Source organism: Mustela putorius, unplaced genomic scaffold (assembly GCF_011764305.1).
Source record: "Mustela putorius furo isolate JIRA1106 unplaced genomic scaffold, ASM1176430v1.1 tig00003834_pilon_pilon_pilon, whole genome shotgun sequence".
Taxonomy (NCBI): domain Eukaryota; kingdom Metazoa; phylum Chordata; class Mammalia; order Carnivora; family Mustelidae; genus Mustela; species Mustela putorius.
The window spans coordinates 92,581,618-92,604,360 of NW_025421987.1; the positions used below are offsets into that span (position 1 = coordinate 92,581,618).

At 38.2% G+C, this 22,743-nt stretch overlaps 2 protein-coding genes across 2 annotated transcripts in view; both read right to left on the reverse strand.

The window, feature by feature from the left end:
• Positions 1–22,743, reverse strand: part of FGF12 (fibroblast growth factor 12) — a 561,802-nt gene that overhangs the window by 467,163 nt on the left and 71,896 nt on the right. The gene's annotated exons all lie outside the window — the stretch shown is intronic.
• Positions 10,931–11,702, reverse strand: LOC101685848 (alpha-synuclein-like). The gene has a single exon (XM_045088727.1). The coding sequence runs from the start codon at positions 11,639–11,641 to the stop codon at positions 11,183–11,185; it is 459 nt and encodes a 152-aa protein (XP_044944662.1). The 5' UTR covers positions 11,642–11,702; the 3' UTR covers positions 10,931–11,182.

Below are 22,743 nucleotides of genomic sequence, written 5' to 3' on the forward strand. Positions count from 1 at the left end.
TATACAAATATTAACTCACAAATCTTAATTCACATGTACCACCCATAACCTATATTTTGAAAATCCTCCCAACTCTAATCAGTGTTACAGAGAAGATAAACAACAATAGGATAAGAAAGAGGAGGAAGAAGAGGGGGAAGAAGGGGAGATGGGGTAGGAGAGAGAGTATCATTTCTTGAGGTGTTTGTATTTTCTTCATATATGAGTAGACACAACGGACTTCAATACTGTAGAGCTCAACTCTTCTCTTTAAACTTTTAAAAATCAGGGCGCCTGGATGGCTCAGTGGGTTAAAGCGTCTGCCTTCGGCTTAGGTCATGATCTCAGGGTCCTGGGATGGAGCCCCGCATCGGGCTCTCTGCTTATCAGGGAGCCTGCTTTCCCCTCTCTCTCTGCCTGTCTCTCTGCCTGCTTGTGATCTCTCTATCAAATAAATAAATAAAATATTTTTTAAAAAACTTTTAAAAATTATTACTCATCAAAAAATAATTATATGGTATCTTTCTTTTTTAGGGACAATATTGGAAAAAATGAACTCTGCAATAAGGAGAAAGTTGGTTTTAAGCAGTTCCACCAATTATAGGTTATATACGTATAAATGGATTATTATATAAAGTTAATTTATTTTCTGGTTAGCTGATCTATTCACCTAGTTTCAAACTCTAAAGGTACAAGAGACCTTTAAAAAGTCTCTATCCCTTGCCCTCCAGCCAACAGTCCCCTCCCATAGAGAAACCGCTCTGCCATGTGTTAATGAACTCCTCCAGAGATGCTTTATGAATCTGTTAGTAAAACAGCAAATAGGTTGCATCACACTCTCACAGTCCTGGGCCTTTGCTTTGTCTGCTTAACAAGACAGCTTTGAGGTTATTCCATATGGCAAATAATAAAGCTCTCCTGTGTTACAGATCCATAGGATTCCATTAAATGGATATACTTTCATTTATTTAACCAGACACCATTTTATCCAATCTTTCGCCCTTATAGATGAGGCTGTGATGAACTGTTTTATGTACTCATCTTTCACATGTCTGAGTATCTGGGATAAATTCCTAGAAATAGAATTGCTGTTTTATGATATGCGTATTTGTAATTTGGGCAGATACTGCTAAATTGTCCTCAATAAAAATTCAACCAGTATATCCTCACACTAGCATTATACTAGAACTGTCTGACCTGCAGCCTAATCAGTAGAGTGTGTTATACAACATTCTCATTTTTGCAAAATCTAAAAGTTTTAAGATAGTATGTATGACAGAGTTTCATTTTTAACTTGCCTTTTTCTTACTGTGAGATAGAGTATATTTCCAAATGTTTAAGAACCACTTGAATTTTCTTTGAAATTATAAATGTTCTGTATTAGAAATAAAAATGGAAACTAATAAATTCAAGCTCTTTTCATATCTTCTTAGAAGTTGGTAAAATACATTAGTGGCAAGTACTATTGATTTTCATAGAGGAATATGGATCCTGGCATTTCTTGGAGTCTGAATTGAAGAAAATAGTCTCTGTTCTCTACAAACATTTTCTTTTTAAAGCCTGTATTTAAAGCCTGTATTTAAAGCCTGTATTTAAAGCCGTTGACATGAATGGGCATCTAGATTAGCCCAAGAAATATTCATGGTATAAAGTATTTTAAAAAAACCACTCAAAACATGATAAAAGAGGAAAGGAAAATTTAAAAGTCAGAGTAGATCATGGGCAAAACAATTATTAAATATTATCTATATTTCTATGCGTTAGGAACCTAATGTCATGAACTGCAATTTTTCACAGGAACTTAAGTTTAGGCAAAGGGTTAAAGATAGATGATAATAAGATTAGATAGAGGAGATTAGACATATAGGCTAATTCCCCCTTTTCCATGCATTCTGTAGTGTTTTGTTTCCCAAGATACCCTTTTCTCTGCCTGGGCTATAAAGCCAAGTTCACAAAATTCTCTACAGCTGCTACAATGGCTACCATTTTTAAAGCAAATTAAAGTTCACCAAGAAAAAGTAAATGATTAATTTCTTCAGAACATGACCCAGTACATAGTTGGAGTTCTCAACTGTCATCACCAATATATCATATCAATCTTTTTTAAATAACCAGCCTGTGATTTACTGGCATCAGTGATTAATTCTCCAAGAAGATAATTATCTACTGCCAGAAAGAACCGTAAATATTTCTCAACATTTACTGTTCTTCAAGATCGATTCATATTCTTTAGCGAAATTCTTAAAATTGGTGATAGTTAAAATTTAAAAATTTAATTGCCCAGTTCCAAGTTTCTCTCACTTTCTAAGAGAACCGCTAAGGAAAGTTTCAGGTGGATAGGACTTTGCAAAGTCCTTCTCTCTCAGAATGTAGGCATTCTGAATATGAAATAAGCATCAATAAAAAATAGTCATGATTAAAGTAAGTTTTATATATATATTACATACATACACACACACACATACACACTGTCTATTCTAATATAACATTATTTTTTAAATGCAAAGTGTCACATGATCATTGTGGAAGAGTTTTAAAACAAAAGAGTGTAAAGATGGGTAGTATTGCTACTACCCAGATAAAAGTACTATTTAATATGAACTAAAGTTTATGTGCTAGGATCCTCTTAGAAGAACTTTGATCAGCTACTTTTTTATAAAACCAGTAAGTTGGTACTAGTATATGCTCACTGTACAGATAAGAGGTCCACAGACAGGATTAGCCATTTACCCAAGGTCACACAGCTAAGTATAGGAGTCGGATTTATATGTAGAGACAGAGTTTGAGATATTTAAAAACAACAACAACAACAACATATCTCTGGGGAGCCTGGATGGCTCAGTCTGTTGAGTGTCTGTCTTCAGCTCAGGTCTATGATTCCAGGGTCCTGGGATCGAGCCCCACATCGAGCCCCACATCAGGCTCCCTGCTCAGGGGAAAGTCAGCTTCTCCCTCACCTGTGCCTGCCATTCTCCCCTTGCCCCCATCAAATAAATAAATAAAACCTTTAAAAAAAATAACATATCTTATACTTTGTACTGAACATTATGCAATTAACATTTGTCCTAATTAGTAAATATTTTGGGGAAATACAATTTAAATGAAGCATCCAAAAACACTATCCTTTATTACATGGGTTATTTATATTTGCACTGCTATCATAATACTACACTATAGGGGCACCAGGGTGGCTTAGTGGTTTAAGCCTCTGCCTTCAGCTCAGGTCATGGTCTCAGGGTCCTGGGATTGAGCCCCACATCAGGCTCTCTGCTCAGCAGGGAGCCTGCTTCTCCCTCTCTCTCTCTGCCTGCCTCTCTGTCTACTTGTGATCTCTCTGTCAAATAAATAAAAAATTTTTTTAAAAAATTAAAAATTAAAAAATAAAATAAAATAAAAAATAACACTACACTATACCATATACCATAGTGAAAATATTTATATATAAATTTAATTTCTATCCCTGAATATTTTCCTAGGTCAGCTTCATAGGTGTGAAATTATAAGGTCAAAAGATTTTAGTATATAAAACTATTTGCAAAAGTGTAGCAATTTATACAGAATTTATACAGAAGTGGGGTACACTACACTAAGGTATCCTCACCAACACTGGAGTAGCATAAAAACATCTTTGCCATTTTGACAAAAGGAAAATCTAGCAGGGTTTTTCTTTTTTTAACTTTCTTATCAGTAAGAATATTTCATTGAAATTTATTTGAGACAAAAGTCACATGTAAGTGTGAGAAATAATAGAGAGATCCTATGTATACTTTACTCAATTTCCCCCAATGGTAACATTTTCAAAAGTATTATATTATATTATATATATAGTATAATATATTGTGATATCTTATATTACATTATGATATACTATGATATTTTTTTTATTTTTATAAACATATATTTTTATCCCCAGGGGTACAGGTCTGTGAATCACCAGGTTTACACACTTCACAGCACTCACCAAAGCACATACCCTCCCCAATGTCCATGATATATTATGATGTACTATGTATCATTATCATAATTCTATTATGATATAATATATATGATATTATGGTATTACAATCAGAATATTCCCATTTATATAACACACCCCCCAAGTCTGACTTGTACTTGTGTATTTATATTTAGTTCTATTAATTTTATCATGTGTAAAGTTTCACGTATCCACCACCACAATCCACATACTCAATTGTTATATTCATACAACAATCTCTTATAGTCACCCTTTTTTATTTCTAAGATTTTAAGTCATCTCTACACCCAACATAGGGCTCAAACTCATAACCCTGAGATGGAGAGCTACATGCTCCACCGACTGAGCCAGCCAGGAGGCCGTCTTATGTTGCCCTTTTATAACCATACCCACCTACCTTCTGCCCACTTCACCGCGCCTTCTGCAATTCCTGTAAATCATGAATTTGTTCTCCACCAATAAAATGTTGTCATTAAAAAAAAAAAAGTTATAGGGGCACCTGGGTGGCTCAGTGGGTTAAGCCTCTGCCTTCAGCATAGGTCATGATCCCAGGGTCCTGAGATCGATCTCCACATTGGGGTTTCTGCTCAGTGGGGAGCCTGCTTCCTCCTCTCTCTCTCTCCCTGCCTCTCTGCCTACTTGTGATTTCTCTCTCTGTCAAATAAATAAATAAAATCTTCGAAAAATAAAATAAAATAAAAAATTTTAAAGAAATTATATAAACAGATTCATTTGGTTTGTAACCTTTGGGGACTGGCTTTTCCCACTCAGTATAGTTCCTTGGCAATTCATTCAGAATATTACTTGTATAAATAGTTTTTTCCTTTTTATTGCTGAGTAGTACTTCATGGCATGAATGTTCCACAATTTGTTAAATCACTCACCCTTTAAAGGACATCTGGGCTGTTGGTGGTTTTTGGATATTACAGATGCTGCTGCTATAAATAATCATATAGAGTTTTTACATGAACATCATTTTAATTTTTCTGGAACGGCTCTCAGGGGTACAATTGTGGGGTATAAGGTAATTCAATGTTTAGTTTAGAAGAAACTGTCAAGTTGTTTTTCCAGAGTAGCTGTACAATTTTTTATCTCCATCAGTAATAAATAAATGATTTTATTTTTCCGCATCTTTGCCAGTGTTTGATTTTGTCATTACTTTTTCCTCTGGCCATCCTAGTGCCCTTTTTATTGGCCACTGAATGCAGAGCTAAGAACCAGAGACTGAGGTTCTCGTGCCACTAATTTGCTGTGTGATCTCGAGCAAGTCATTTCCTCCCTGAGACATGGTTTCCCTATATATAAACCAGAAAATTCCTAATAGTCCTTTCAATTTTAACTTTGTATGCTTCTAAGATAAGAACAGACTTCTGTGGGTGATTACGAAGGTTTAGAATCTAGAAGAGTCTATAAGTGATTTCCCTTCTAATAGCAAAAGAATTAATTTACTTACTGGGTAGGAAATTATTTTCCTGGAGAACGAAGTAACAATTGAAGCCTAGGGTATATTACTTCCTCCCCAAATAACCCACCGCACATAGCAAGTTGATTTACTTCATCCTAATATGAACGCCAGGGTAATCTCTGCTCTGTCTTACCTTGCAGTAGAAATCACCTAATCTTGGGATGCCTGGGTGGCTCAGCTGGTTAAACACCTGCCTTCAGCTTGGATCAGGATCCCAGGATCCTGGGATTAAGTCCTGCATTGGGCTCCTTGCACAGTGGGGAGCCTGCTTCTCCCTCTGCCTGCTGTTCCCCCTGCTTGTGCCCTCTCTCTCTCATATATAAACAACTGAAATCTTGAAAGAAAGAAAGAAAGAAAGAAAGAGAAATCACCTAATCTCCACAATGACTTCATCCTATAGTTATTTATAAACACTCTCTCTATAAAAAATGTGAAATGCTAGGTAGATGTTCCTAATTAGGCTTCAGAAAATCCATATGATGTAGAAAAGGGACACCAGAGATTTCAAGAAAGCCAAACTTCTGCCTCTAAAAATGGGCTTGGGAGTTCCATGAGAGCTCATTCCATGGTACGTCCGCGAAGGTTGGTGCTGCTGTTGGGGCTGAGAATCTCAGGCAGCAAAAACAAGCTTTCTTGCATCACTTGGCTCCTAGACTTCAACTGTCAGTTGGAAATAATGTGCCAATTAATTGTTTTTTTGTTGGGTTTTTTTTTTTTTTAATTGTTGATCATCATCTCAGACCATGAACCAAAGATGTACAAAGGCAAATGATGGAAGAAAAAAAATAATAAAAACAGAACGTTGAAGAAACTCCAGTCGCTAATCTTATGTAGTCTTATGTGGGCTCCTTCCTTAGAATCACCTGGGGTATGTGTGAGAGGAACAGATTACCGGGATGCACTGCTCACTATTTCAAGCACAATCTTAGAGGGAAAAGGATAGGAGCACGTACTTTTAAACAAGCTTCTCGAGTGATTGATCCTCTTTCTTATTTATTTTTAAGAGAGAGAGAGAGAGCATAAGCAGGGAAGGGGAGCAGCAGAGGAAGAGGAACAAGCAGTCTCCACACTGAGCCCAGAGCCTGACATGGGGCATGATCCCATGACCCTAAGATCAGGACCCCAGCTGAAATCAAGAGCCAATGCCCAACTGATTGAGCCACCCCCCTCCCAAGGTGAGTGATTCTTACCAGCAACCCAGCATCAGCCCATCGCCTGGCATTTAGGAATTACTGATACAGGGCAATGCTTTCATTTTATTAATAGAGTAATCAGAGCTAGAATTTTCCCCCAATAACTCAAGATCACGCAGCCAATAACTAAACAAAGGCTGAATCAGCACTCTTGCTACTCTTTTGTGCACTTAACCTTTTGTGACACATGGTCTCTAACAACAACAACAATAGCAATCTACTTTAAAAAAAGGAAATTCTATAAGGCCCAGCTTGGTTCGAAATTCATCCTTTATCCATCCCATAGATGAGGATACAGTCATGTTTCATACCTGCAGTCTCATTTCCAATCCTTGTTTTCCTCCCAAATTTTTTCTCGTGACTCAGTTTACTCAACCTGCGCCAGTTCCCATTCTGGAGTTCATAAGTATCAAGTTACAGCAGCCCATTCTTTATCTCCCTCCCCAGTTCCCGAGCCAGGCCACTCCTCACCATTGTTCCCACAACAGGGATGTTTTTCTGCTAATCTGCCTCATACTCCAAAGGCCTCTTTGTGCTGGCCCTAACTTACTTTTTCTGTTTCCCTTTCATAGAAGAAAGCCTTATTCCTAAACCTCAAGCCAATGGCCAAGCTCTTTTTATCACCCTGATGACCACTGTCAGATGTTCGAGAGTGCCCCACCCCCAGGCTTCCGTCACTACGCTTAGCCCAACTTTTGGACTACAGCGTTGCTTCATCCCACTTATCACCCCTGACTTCCCACGGCAACTGCTTAGCTGGAATTGAAAATCTCCTTACCATTGCTTGATCACCAAACGGAGCCCCTCTTGACACACAAAGGCGGGTAATTTTTTTCACCCCCTTACACCACATCAGTGGACAAGTCTAGCACCAGGATGTTGCAGACTACTCATTTCTGCCACATCTCGCTAACAGTAAGTGGCTTGTCGAGCTAATCTTGAGCTCTGACAGATATCATGCCACTTGCCACACAGAGCTGGAATTGCCTCTTTCCCCTACTAGATATAGCACAATGAAGGCAGGAGGCCGTGTCTATTATACTTGCTGGCGTATCATGAGATCTAAAGCAATGAAATAAAAACTGGGAGACTCGAGAGTGAGTCTGGAGTCTATGTATTTTTGCAATACATGATGGATGTAAGCCTAGAAAAATTCTTTGAACATTTGCAGCAAGGTCAGTGGCAATAGAGGCATGCCTGGGGTTCTCCCATGTCGGTGGGAGTTGTGGGCCTGGGCTCATTAGTGAGTAGAATCCAAAAATTCTAGGAGTCCAGCTCTAGCAGCAACACTGTTCCTTCTATTCATTTGGTAAATCACTAACCTGTTCTATTTCAGGTTCTGTGTTACAAAAGAACACAACTCATGGTTCTCTCAGGGGAGCAATGAGAACAAATTAGCCAATATTTACCAAATCATCTGAAAATGAGCTGAGCTCATGCTTTACACATACCTTCTCTCCTGGGACTCTAGATTACATTTACTACATGGTATATAGAGTTCTTCACTCCCATCTAATCCCGATCAGGCAGGAAGAAGTTGTGCCTTACTAGGAAAAACAGTAGTAATTGAAAAGCCAAGCATGGAATGCAAATTCCCACTTTGATTTTTATTTTAACCAGATGTACATATTTTACTTATTAAACCACAGCATAACAATTTTGCTTATCTGTGCAGGAAAAGTGATTCTGACTAAATGAAAAACACTGCCAGAAAGTCCAAATGCATGAACCATTCCATCTTGGCCAAAGCCTTTCCATTTTTCTTCTCCGATAAGTAAATATCTGTAAAAAGCTGTTGCCAGGAAGGCAACACGATATGAGATTAGACGACGATATCACACTAATTCTATTGTGAGAGCAGAAATAGACACTTTTCCTTTACACAGAGTGAATGCTGAGCAGCTGGGAGATTAATTTCACAATCCTAGAAAATTGATATTTAAATGTGCAAATATTTCTAGAGCATTTCACACTTGACAAATATCTTCTTCTTCTTCTTTTTTTTTTTTTTTTTTTTTTTGATAAATTTCTTTCTAATTCAATTCTGGTTCATTAGTTCTCACCGAAACCCTCAGATGATAAGTATCATCATACCCATTTTATAATAAAGGAAATTAAAGTTTGGAAGTATATGCATTTCTTACAGCTGCCATAACAAAGTACCACAAACTGGGTGGTTTAAAACAACAGAAATTTAGTCTCTTAGAGTTCTATAAGCCAGAAGTCTGAAATTAAGGCACTGGCATAGTTGGTTCCTTCTGGGAGCTCTGAGGGAGAATCTGTTCAGGGCCTTTTTCCTGGCTTCTGGTGGGTGCTGGCAATCCTTGCTGCTCCTTAGTTTGTAGATGTATCTGCCTTTGCCTTCACGTGACATTTTCCTCTGTGTGTCCTCCCCTCTTCTTAAGAAGATGCCAGTCATTTGATTTAAAGCCCACTCAATTCTAGTGTGACCTTGGGCACTTGGGTGGCTCAGTTGGTTAAGCGACTGCCTTCAGCTCAGGCCATGATCCTGGAGTCCCAGGATCAAGTCCCACATTGGGCTCCCAACTCAGCAGGCAGTCTGCTTCTCCCTCCGACCTTCACCCCTCTCATGCTTGCTCTCTCTCATTCTCTCTCTTACATAAATACATAAAATCTTTAAAAAATAAAACCTAGTATGACCACATTTTTTTTTTAAGATTTTATTTATTTATTTGAGACAGAGAGAGAGAGAGCGCGCGCGTGAGCACAAGCAGGAGGAGGGGCAGAAGAACAGGGAGGAGCAGGCTCCCTGCTGAGCAGGGAGCCAGACAAGGGACTCAATCCCAGGACCCTGAGATCATGACTGAACCAAAGGCAGAGGCTTAACCAACTGAGCCACCCAAGGCACCCATGACCTCATCTTAATAACATCAACAAAGACACTATTTCTACGTAAAGTCACATTTTCAGGCTCAGGGTAGATATGAATTTGGAGTGACATTACTCAACCCACTATAAAAGGGTTAAATGATTTCCAAAAATCAGACAGCTAATAGGCTGGGGAGCTGAGACCCAAGGATCTGAGGAGTCTATATCTTTTAAATCCCTAAAGGCCAAAGGCAGATAGCTATTCTCTTTATCCCCTCAATTCCCAAGGATTGCCTCTTCATTTTAAGATGTTACTAACCAAAATCTAATTTGAATAAGAGTTTATCCTACCCCCCCTTTTTCCTCTCCTCTTTCCCTTCCCCCTCCTTTTTCTATATATATATACACATACACATGCACACACACACACATACACACACACACACACACACACACACACATATGCCTAGCTCCAAAAGTAGAAGCCAAACTCTTATTAGAGAGGACCGCTCACAACTTACTATCTCTTAGAGTAATACATAGAACTATACTTTCTACCAGAGTTTTGTGCAATCATCCATAAATGAATAAATTAATACATACATTTAAGAATGAACTAATTACGAGAGCTTTAAAAAATAACTGATTTTAATTATAAGCTCATAATTATAAGAAATGAGAATTGTTTTCTAAATGCCATGACCTATTCCTACAATCAGAAAATAATTGGAAAATATTCTAACAGTTTAAAAAATCTAAGCTATACCACGGGTTTAGGTGCTGTCTTAATCACCCAGCCTCTGTTTCAGGGATTAGAATGTTTGAAATTTTTTTCAAGTACCTCCATACTCATTACTCTTCTTCCTGTAGGCCAAGCCTGGTGGTGTTTAAGAACATCACTGCCAAATCATTAAAATCACCACAGTTGTGAGGCGAAAATTGATTTTTTATATAGGTATAGATATATCTCTCATAAAGCATTACTGCTTACTTAGGGACAACACAGTAAAACCCTGTTGATTTTGCAATGTCACTTTATAATCTTAAATAACTTGGCATTGAAGCCCTTCGGTATACCAGGACCTAACAGTGCATGACCTTAATAAATGTTTAAAATGGCTGTGACTTGGCCTGAGTCTGTTTATACACTAAGCCAGCAACAAAAGAGATCAGTCGTTTGACATCTTTTAAGCCGATAAGTTCATTCTTTAAAATCTTTGGTTCACCTGCATCTTCCTATTCTATGTCTCTGGAGAAGGAAGGAATTTATTTTTTTTTATTATTTTTTTAAATTTCATAGTTAATATTTATAGGTGCATAGTTTCATGCTCACATGTTTTTAAGTATTATATATATTAACAAATTTCACAACACATCATTATTTTAAAACAGAAATAATCATTAAAAGACACCTAGAAATCTTATAATATATGATAGTAAATCACAACTTCTCAATAACAGCAACAAAAAATAGTGAAGATTTAGAAATAAGTGGTAGTCACTTAGGTGTTTTAATTTAACATTTTAGATTTGAAGCCACAATATCCACATAGCACACAAGGACCCTGCTACCGTATAATCACTTCAGTGAGAGGGAAGCACTGAAATGCTGCGTAGGGGCAGGTACAGATAACTTCAATGACTGCTGATGGAAGAGTTTAAAATACACTGTAAAAACTGTGAGAAAACGTCATGACTGGGCATGTTGGAACTGAGTACTTGTACAGGATGGAACATCTGTCAGTAGGTCTCAAGAAACTGGGAGCAAAAGTATTTCTTGGCTTCGGGTTCATAGTCTTGATACCCTTCCTCAGAAGGCATTTCATATGCTTCATTGTCAGGATCAACTGGCATATCTTCCAGAATTCCTTCCTGTGGGCCTCCTTCTTCACTCTTGCCCAGCTGATCCTTTTTGCCAAAGCCAGTGGCAGCTGCAATGCTCCCTGCTCCCTCCACAGTCTTCTGTGCTACTGCTGTCACCCCCGTCACCACCGCCTCACCCACATTTGTCACTTGCTCTTTGGTCTTCTCAGCCACTGTTGTCACACCATGAACTACTCCTTCCTTGGTTTTGGAGCCTACATAGAGAACACCCTCTTTTGTCTTTCCTGCTGCTTCTGCCACACCCTGTTTGGTTTTTTCAGCAGCAGCCACAACTCCCTCCTTGGCCTTTGAAAGTCCTTTCATGAATACATCCATGGCTTATGAATTCCTTTACACCACACTCGCCCCGCGCTGCGGCACTCGGTCTCTCACCCCCTCGGTCCAAGGAAGGAATTTATTGAAGGCAGGGGCTATCATCTTAGTGCTACGGAGATGGTTTTTCTGACAAACTTTATAAAGAAGTGTAGATAAGATGTAGAACTGATTCTCTTTTATTAATGGAATCATACATTTTCATGATAAGACTTTAAAGGTCATCTGGTCATCAACCCTTCATTGAAGATATCTGTATCGAAGTACACTATCTATTTCGTCCCAACCTCAGTGGTGGCAAACAAGTTTCTCTCTCTTGACAGATTTGACCACAGGATCCTAACCAGAGCAATGCACTGAAGAAGATTCTGAGGCTGAGTCTGGGGTCTGGTGGATAAATGGCACACATATACTTCCAATAAATATTTATGAAATCTGTATTCATGATACACTCCAGACCTGTCTGCTCAATACAATTATGTACAGGAAACCACCTTATAAGATATGTTCTTTGACTAGGAAAACAGGATACCAGTGTTAACTTTAGTAGACTAGACCTTCCTAGATTGTCAGTCCTGAATATTAGGATGTTTTGATCCATAGCTTCCCCATCCTGTTATAGCCAGTAGCTACCTGTGTCTACTTAAACTTAAGATAGTTGAAATTAAATAAAATCTGAAATTCACTTCCTCGGTCTCACTGCAAGTCTGACATTTCAGGTAGTCAATCGCCACACCTGGCCAGGGGTGAATGTGTTGGACGGCTCAGACAGAAAACACTTCCACCACGGCAGAAAGTTCTATTGGACAGCGCCGCAAAAATTTCACCAACCAATAGAAGACAAAATCATTTCATGACGCGGACATCTGCACAAGTCCGCTCTTCACAGATGAGTTCAGGAATCTCTTCAAGGGTGACGTTTCTTCTCTCCTTCATGAGTCAAGGGTATGGTAAGGGCTAGTATCCTGCAAATGAGTGTGGATGCATGTGGGTGTCTTAGAGCTGCTTGGAGGAAGGGTGAAGAGTTTTAGCTACTGGCTGCTCTGCCTCCTCAGTCCCTCTTTGCCATGAGGTGACTAAGCCTTGCTGGCCAGCAGAGGTGACTTCAGGGGACTTTTCCCCAATGATTCCAGAGTTTGGGAGAAGAATAAAGATGTTATCAGAGAGGCCTGTTCTAAAATTCTACCGTTGTATAATTTTAAACTGAAAGCACAAGCAAAAACTGGGATACCTTCTAGATGGGCAGGTTGTTAGGAAAGGCAGAGACCAGGCAATAGCAATGATGAGGAGGTGGGAGGTGACCGAAGACCCTCTGGGTTGCACTGAACTGCCTGGCAAACTACCTTTGGGCTGATTTTCAGAGTCTGTCAGCCCAACCCCACTGTGGATGAATGGGAACACAGCTGATAAATAGCCGTTTCTTTTATCCTTTTTATAACATCTCTCTCCTGTTCCTATTCCTTTGGATAAGGCAATGGAAACCTTGTTAAATGCTGACAATGCTTTTGGCTGGTTTTGTAATGACACTTCAGCGGTGCCAAGTTCCTATTGCCCTCTCCTTAAGACTCCCGTAATAGCCATGTGCTGCCCTTCTCCTTTGGAAACCAAAGCGCAGGCTGCCTGGCCTTTCTCTTAACCCTTTCACTCATCTTTCCTTTCAGCTTAAATGTAACCAGAGGACAGGGACTCTGTCATATCGGCCTTTGTGGATTCTGACAGGTCTAAGCATGGCACCCCTAACAGTTGGAGGCAATATGGCACTGACATGGCATTGTGGGTTCTAGAGTCCGATTGTTCAGGCTTAAGTTCCACCTCTATTACTTGCTAACTGTGACTTTCAGAGAGAGATTTCCCTGCTCTAAGCCTCACTTTCCTCCTCTGTTAAAAAAGTGTACTGTCCACAATTGCCAAAGTATGAAAAGAACACAGTTGCCCATCGATAGATGAATGGACCAAGAAGATGTGGTATATATATATTTATATTCTCTCTGTCTCTCTCTCTGTCTCTCTCTCTCTCTCTCTCACACACACACACACACACACAACACACACAGGAATATTACTCAACCATCAAAAAGAATGAAATCTTGCCATTTGCAACAATGGATGGAACTAGAAGGTATTACACTAAACTAAATAAGTCAGTCAGAGAAAAATAATTATCATGATTTCACTCATATGTGGAACTTAAGAAACAAAACAGATGAACATAGGGGAAGGCAAGGAAAAATAAAACAAGATGAAAACAGAAAGGGAGGCAAACCAGAAGAGACTCTTCACTACAGGGAACAAACAGCGTTGCTGGAGGGGAGGCAGGTGGGGGAGGGGGTAACTGGGTGATGGGCGTTAAGGAGGGCACGTGATATAAAGAGCCCTGGGTGTTCTATGCAACAGATGAACTACTGAACTCTACCTCTGAAACTAATAATACACTCTATGTTAACTAAATTAAATTTAAATTTAAAAAATTTTAAATAGGTAACAGTATCCTTAAGAAGTTATAGTAAAGTTTAAAAGACACAATGAAAGTAAAACTTAGCACAGTGTCCAATACCCAGTCAATAATCATAAGGATCACTGTTGGGCATTAAATAAATACTGTGTAAATCCAGATGCTGACATTTGCTCTGTGCCTGATACTAGAGCTTTCAGGATTAAGACAGACCTTAAACATCTTCTTGCTCAACCTCCGCACTTCACAGACAAGGAAACTGAGATGTACACAGGGAACAGTGTTTGCCCACGCTCAAAGAGCATCGGTAGCTGAACAGAAGTTCCTCACCGGCAGAGTTTCCGTTCCATCCACTACCTCTCTGAGGGCCTCTGGATGTTCAGAGCACACCACAGGCACTGCACGGTGGAAAATGTCAGGCAAAGGATTCTCTTTATTGTACAAATAACTCAAAATGTAAGGCCTACAAGCAGCTATGGCCATGCCCTTGTCACAATGTAACTGATGTCAGTGAACCCATCTTTCCAAATGACAGAGAGTCTCTACAATGCCCAGGGAAGACGAGCATTGAGGGGTAATTTCAAAAGTCACATGAAATATTACAGATGGAGTTAGTGTTCAAGCCAGAGGACCCAACACTGGGTGTTGTCACATCAACACAATTCAACATATGTTTCTGAGCACTTACTTTTTGTTTGCTTACTTACTAAATCGTAGCATGTTTGCACTGATGATTATAGTATAGTATATGTGTGTGTGTGTGTGTGTGTGTGTGTGCGCGCGCGTATACTTATATATAACTATATATACCTATATATATAAGTATATAAAATATATAAAATACACACACATACTATGTGTGCATATATATATCTATATATATACACAATTATATATATACACAATTATACACACACACATATATGCCTATCATTTTATTCTATGTTGCAATGGAAAGATGCAAATTCAGCTTTTAACAGTTGCTTCTGAAAGTATTTCTGCAGGTCAGAACCCTGAGGATTTCATGGGGGAAAGAGAAATAAGCATTGGGACTAGCATTTTAAAAGCTTCTACCTTGTGAAATGGGAAGTGCTAATATAGCACAAATTATTGAGTTCTATTATCCTCTGTGCCTTAACTCACTCTCCTGGACAGTAGGCACTTAAGCAGGCATATTACAGCTCTTTCCCACTTGAACCACACCTACATGATTTCCTAAGTCCAGAGAACCCTGGAAATGAATATTGGCAACATCAAATACTTAGGAGGAAATCAGACATTGAGAAAAATTAAGGCAGGTATTTGCCAAGCTTTCTAGTAGCAGTTTCGAAGAGTGCCTTTCAAACACTATTTATTTATTCATTGAATATTTTATTTATTTAACAGAGCTCCTATAGTGCATAAACCTCAGGAATTAATCTTGTCTTTGGACTCAGAGCCTACAACTGAAATCTTCAAAGACTGCTTTTAATAGTTGTGCGAGTGCGCGCGCGCGTGTGTGTATGTGTGTGTGTGTGTATGTTTCAGCTTTACTTGAGATACAAGATCATAAGACTCCAGAGTCGGAGGGGATCTTCTGGATCACAAACTGTCTTTGAAAATTTTCCTAAGCAATGAAAATCTTCAGATTGTAGATTTAAAAGGAATCTTAACATATACAAGAGGAAAAAGCAATAAATGGGGTCTTTGGGCATATAATTCTCTGACATTTGTTGGGAAATATTTAAAATAACAGGTTTCTAACAGGTTAGAAAACCTGAAGCCTCTGTTCAGAATCTTAAATTTCAAGGGATACAGTTTGAAAACCAACAATATAGTCCAATTTGATAAGGAGCCTGAGACCCAGAAAGAGAAGAAATTTGCAAAGAAGGGGAAGAGCTGAGTCTCTAAGGGAGCAACTTGATGCTGGCTCAGTGTTCTTTCTATTATAACAAGCTTGCTGGCTTTCACAGTTTTGCAAGTGGGCATTAAATGGCACAACATCTAAAAATCTCAAGCTCTTCCCAGACCATGTACACATTATAGAAGAGTGACTTGGGGTCTGTATCCAATAGCTCTTACCCGAACACTATTGTGTCAACCAACATAAAAGGTCAACTTACGAATATTAGTAAATCATTGGATATAACATTTTTTCTATCCCTTTAGATGCAGTCTTATAATTAGCAAATTATTAACATAGATCTACTACTAAAATCACTTAATCTAATTGGAAAAAGTTCTTCTATTGATTCTTTCTTACCCTGATGGTGATGTTACTATTAAACACTAATAAACTGTATGAACATCTAAGAGAAGGAGGCTGTAACTGAGCACCTAATTACTTTGGATGGAAGGAGGGGAAGATTTCAATAAAATGCGACCTGTAGCTTCATGCACTCTGCAAACAAATGCAAATGTCAACTTGTTTCAAAATTACAGACATTATAATCCTAGTAGCAAAGCACCTGCTGGGAAATACCTGAAGGAAATAATAAACAATAATAGCTCTTAGCAACTGAATAATGCATTTTATCCATGAATTTAAAAAGTTCTTTAGAAGCATTAACTAATTAAGTTTCACCACATGCCCACAAGGTGGATATTAGTTTTGTTTTGTAGATGTACTCATTCAGTATGACTTGCAGCTCACACTTGTGGAAATACTGGACAGGAAAAATCCCACCAAAGTAAAATGTTTCCAGATCCTACCGGGCAATGCAGTGATAACATGGCAAGTGCCCCCAAGTGATACCTAGGATGCATTTAAGAATCAATGCAAAAACATCTCATCTAATACAGAGAAACTTCAGAACCGGGAAAGCTAAATCCATCAAGGTGCAGAAATCAATGTCTAGCGTAAATGTATTTGAAGTATTAGAAGCCCAAAGCTTGCTGGGAGAAAAGCTTTCATAGGTGCATTTTATGTATCACATATAAATAAAGATGGACTCCAACAGAAAGAGGTAATCCAGAACCACTATGCCACAAAATATGAGAAAAGGAAAGCTCCCAAAACATTGTTTAATATATGCCCTTCATTTTTCAGGAAGCCTGCCCACCTGATTCACACAGTCAGGTCAACGTTAGTTAAGTCCATAAAACTCCTAGAAGAAAACATAAGCAGTAATTTCTTGACATCAGTCACAGAAACATTTTTCCAGATATATTTCTTCAGGCGAGGGAAACAAAACCAAATCAAGCTATCGGGACTACACCAAAAATAAAAAGCTTTTTCACAGCAAAGGAAACTATCAACAAAACATAAAGACAACCCACTGAATGTAAGAAGATATTCACAAATAATATAATTGATAAAGGGTTAACATACAAAATATATAAAGGATTTATACAACTCAAACCAAAACCAAAAAAAAAAAAAGAGCAAAAACAGAAACCCACAAATAATCCAATTTAAAAATGGTTAGAAGACCTAAAATAGACATTTTCTTCTGAAGAAGACATCCAGATGGCTAGTAGACACACAAAAAGATGCTCAAAATCACTAATCATCAGAGAAATCCAAATCAAAACCACAATGGGATATCACATCACACCTATCACAATGTCCAAAATCAAAAACAGAAGAAACCCCAAGTATTGGCAAGGATATGGAGAAAACGGAACCTTTGTGCACTGGTGGTGGGAATGCATATTGATGCAGCCACTGGGGAAAACAATACAGAGGTTCCTCAAAAAGTTAAAAATAGAATTACCGTATGACCCAGTAATTCCACTACTGGGTATTTACCCAAAGAAAATGAAAACACTAATTCAAAAAGATACAGGCACCTCCATGTTTATAGCAGCATTATTTACAATTGCCAAATTAAGGAAGCAATCCAAGTGTTCATCGACAGATGAATGGATAAAGATGTGGTGTATATATACAGTGGAATATTACCCAGCCATAAAAAATGAAATCCTTCCTTTGCTACAACATGGATAGACATAAAGGGTATAATGCTAAATGAAGTTAAGTCAGTCAGAGAAAGACCAATACTGTATGATTTCGCTCATATGGGGAATTTAAGAAACAAAACAAACAAGTAAACGAAGAAAAAGGAGACAAACAAAAAACCAGACTTTTCAATGTGGAAAACAAACTAATGGTTGCCAGAGGAGAGATGAGTAAGAGGATGGATGGAATAGATAAAGGGGATTAAAGGTACACCTGTCTTGATGAGCACTGAGTACGGAATTGTTGAATCACAATGATACACATCTAAAACTAATATAAGACTCCATGTTAGTTATATTCAATAAAAAACTAATCAACTAGGATTGAGATAAAGAAGTACATAAGTAAGTTAATAAATTAAGAGAGTAGAAAATGCAAAGATACTCATGGTCTCCTGTAAAGTAAGAACATCAAATGTTCTCCCCAAAAAGAGTAACTAAGCAGATCAAATTTTTGATTGGGAAAAGTTCATTTTTCTAAGAATTTGCTCTCAGTGAGCGGTTGGCAAACTATGGCCTAAGGACCAAACCTAGCTGGCAGTCCTTACATGTTTGCACTAAGAGTTAAACATGATTTTAACATTTTTAAATAGCTGAAATATAATAAAGAGAATGATATTTTTCATAAGTGAAAATTACATGAAAATCAAATATCAGTGTACATAAATAAAGTTTTATTGGAACACAGCTACGCTCATTTGTTTGCTCATCATCTACAGCAGCTTTCATACTATGACAGGTTCACTAAACCTCAAACATTCATTCTCCAGTTCTTCACAGGAAATTTGCTTACTCCTTTGTAAGGCATGTTTTGGAGATATATTTTTATGTGTGTCTGTAAATAGATTAACTTTCATTTATAAACTAGAGACACTCAAAGTTTGATTTCCGTCCTTCTGTATTTTATTTACAAAGCCATAGCTCATCAAACTGTTTCATAGAAAATATCAAATGGCTGAGAATTTTTCCTGACTTTTCAATAGTTACCACTCCCTTCTCAAACCACATCTATAGAGTTCTTTACTGTTTGAAACATTTTCACATCTATTAATCCATTCATCTCTCACAGAATGCATAGGAGGTGCCCATATTTCTGCTTTTCAGAGGGGGAAACTGAGCCTCAGAGCATTCAAATGACTTTCCTGAGAGCATGGGGCACCAAGCAGAAGATCCCTGCCCTATCCCAGAACCCAGAAGCTCCTGAGAAAGAAGAACTCTCCTCTGAAGAAAGAAATACAAACAAACAAACAAACAAACAAAGAAAACCTCACAGTTGAGACTGAAAAAGCCAAAAACAAATAAAGGATGATAGAAACACACAAGTTTGAATTCTTTACTATGCAAGATTATCTCTGGAAGCCTACCTAAAAAGGGTTTTATCTCTTATTAAATAAAGAGGGACTTAAGAGACATACATTATTTTTGTTGTTGTTTTTTGAAATCAGTACCATGCACATATATTACTCATTCAAAGAATAAGCTTTTTTCTATTTCCAGACTAACATAGGATAATTTAAGTGGCAGCATCTCCTGTCAGTAAGAATTGCCTCTTCCTATTTCAGGTAAGATTTCACAAGGCTCCAACTATCCCCAAGGAAAAGAGAATTTCCCATTAAATGTTAATCTAAGGTCAGTGTAGCACTTACCATGAAGTCCATTTTAAAGAGCCATTTATTTGCAGTTTCAAGAAAATGATGGACGACATCACCACTGTCACTACGCCAGCACTGGCAGGTACTCGATGAGGGACTAGGAATGTCCTGACAAATCCATCTGGAGTGCTACTCTGCTTCTCTTTCCCTTTCTTTCTTTTTACTACTGAATGCTATGACCAGCTGTCAGTGACATTTTCTTACCAATAGCAAACTTCCTTGCAACATATTCAAAATGAATACATGTTTCTTGAAAGGATTTTATGTTGCACAAAATTTGTACATAGTTGGTAAACGTGATTTTGAAAAATAATAATAATACAGAATTAGAGTTAAAACTATTAGGGCAATTCTTTACTCTTCCAATTTTCTGGAAACATTTGGGAATTCTCTAGAAAAGATGACAGATGAGAGAGAGAGAGAGAAAAGAAAGACTCGAGAATTTCTTATCTATCTATCTATATACCCATTTATCATCTTTCTAACTATCTATAGCTAGTTGGAATACATATTTATTTGATCCTGGCATGCTGGAGAATTATAAAATCGAAGAACATTATGATTGGATGGAAAATTGCAAACCATCTAGTCCAATTCTTAATCAGTGATGAAGCTGTCACCAGAGGGGATTTTGCTCAATGTGAGTCTTGAAAGTAAAGACTGTGTATACATTTAATTTGCTTGCAATCCGGCCTCAGCCTAGATTTTTATATCTTCATGCAAATTATGCTCACTATCCCTCAACCTACTCCTAAGACATCACATTATGCTTTTTCCTCTTTGTACTTTCTGAATGACATGAATGTCTTTCCCTGTTACTTTTCATTCTCTTGTCCTGCCAGTCTCATGTCCTGCCTTCTACTCCTCTGAACTCCCCATGCATTTTATTGGTGGCCATTTCCAATAGCACTTCTCTTATTCCTCCATTCTTCCGGTTTTCACTGTTTTATATGAGTTACAGGATTATAAATAATTTTCACTTCTTACTGTTGCTAGCCCATAGGTTTAAAACAACAGAAAAGTTTATTATACGATAGAGAGTTTTTGATACCTGAATTTGGGTGAAACAATAGAAGATGAGAAAGTTTTATTCCTATATCATAATAAACAGCATCAGTTAGGTTTCACTAAAATGGGTCTTGATTGCTTGGGCATTTTATTGTTCGGGGATATCACTGACACCCTATTTGAAGAGTAACTCAAGTAACCTTAGAACTTTTTAGTTTAAAAGAACCTAAGGGAACTGCCAGGTCAAACTTTTATACATAAAATATAGAGGTTTGAAGAAGTAAAAGAACCTATCCAGAGATAAAACCTGAGTTTTCTGGCACTTCATGTCCAGATAATTCTCATCAATCATATTGCCTCCTTTAATAACCACTTTTAGTTGGTAACAACCATTGCAAAATTGTAAATATGTGTTTAGGTGTTTTGTTCCTATTAATATCATGTATTTATATTTTTAGAAGACTCCTTAAAAAACACACACACACACACAACTTCATTAAAGAGCTTACTGGGCCATGCCTGATGAATCATGGAGTCCTGTGTGAATTCTCTAAAATTCTCAGATGTGGCCTTCAGCAGAGCTGGGTGGAAGCAGAGCCTGACTCCCCCAGCCCTCTCTCTAACACTGAAGACCAAATCCTTTTACGCAGATCACTTCCGTTTGTTTGGTGCAGCTGTCTTTATGGACCCAGCTTACAGCTTTTTGTGACTCCTCCTTTACTTTATTGATGTTTAGTCATGATTCACCGAAAATGAAGGGAATTTTTATTTAATCATTAATTCAACAAACGTTGTCGCCATACAGTTTACTGTCCTATGCCTAGTGACTTCCACTATTAAAAGTAATATGATCAATAATGACTGTCACTACTAAATGCTTACTGTATTTCAGGTAGTGTACTAGGAACCACACACATCTTCTCACTTAAAATGTTTAACAGCCCACCCCAGGACTGCAAATAGGGATGGGGATTAGAACCCATGTTGGTCATCACCCAAAGTCCAAGCCCTCAGAAGAGCACAGCTTTTGCCCTCAGAAAGCTTGTGTCTAGTACGTGGGAGAGACATCTGCCACAACATTCAAAGTAATGTGAAGTGCTCGTGCATAACAAGCAATGTGAATAATAGCTACAAGCTGTGATTCTGGTACCTACATGGTGCTGTGGAGCAGACAGGAGGAGCTTGAACTCTTCCGGGGGCAGTTAGCCTAATCCTTGAGGAACAGATGGCACATGGGCAGAATCTGAAAAGATGACTGGAAGTCTGTTAACAGATAAGAGAAATAGGGCTTTGTGGATCAAGAAAGCCCTACGGGAAGGGTGCAGTGTTTTAAGAAAACAGCACATTTGGGAGACGGAAAGCAATCTGGTGTCACTGGAATTTGTGAGTAAAAATGGCTCCTGCTGAAGCTGAAGAGGCAGAAAGGGTCATGCAGGCCAAGCAATGAGGTTGGCACCTTGCCTGGAGGGAAAGGACAAGGGCTAAAGACTGTGAAGCAGAGTGACAGAGTCAAATTTTAGACTTAGACCACAGTGGTGAGGAGTATGCATTGAATACGACCAGAAAGAGAGGAAGGAAGGGGGACAGAGAGAGAGAAAGAGAGAAGTTAAAAGATATCACAGCTGCACAACTGAGAAAATGAGAACCTGAACTTGAACTAAGGTAGTGGCAGTGGAAATAAAAACCTATTAATTGAAATACTTAAAAGACAGCATCCAATGAACTTTATGACCAATTAGTATGAAGGGCCTAAAGAGAGAAAAGACTCTAAGGTGATCCTCAGGTTTCTGGCTTAGATAATAAGAAATCAGTAAAGTGGGAAGGTAGAAGCAAAGTTGGAGAGGAAAGATAATGAGACTGAGTTTAAAAAGGCAGGCTTTGGTGTACCCTGAGGAACACCCAAATAGAGATGTCAGCACGGAAGCCCACACTAGAATGGATCATCAGATAGGTCTGGGAAAGGGATGCCAAGTACGAAGTCATCAGGGCACGGGTGGTAATTAAAACCAATTGTTTGTTCAACAAGTATTTACGGAATGCCTATTGTATGTCAC

What these genes read in the sequence shown, in the direction of transcription:
- LOC101685848 (XM_045088727.1), bottom strand. Translation starts at nt 11,641, where the DNA reads ATGGATGTATTCATGAAAGGACTTTCAAAGGCCAAGGAGGGAGTTGTG.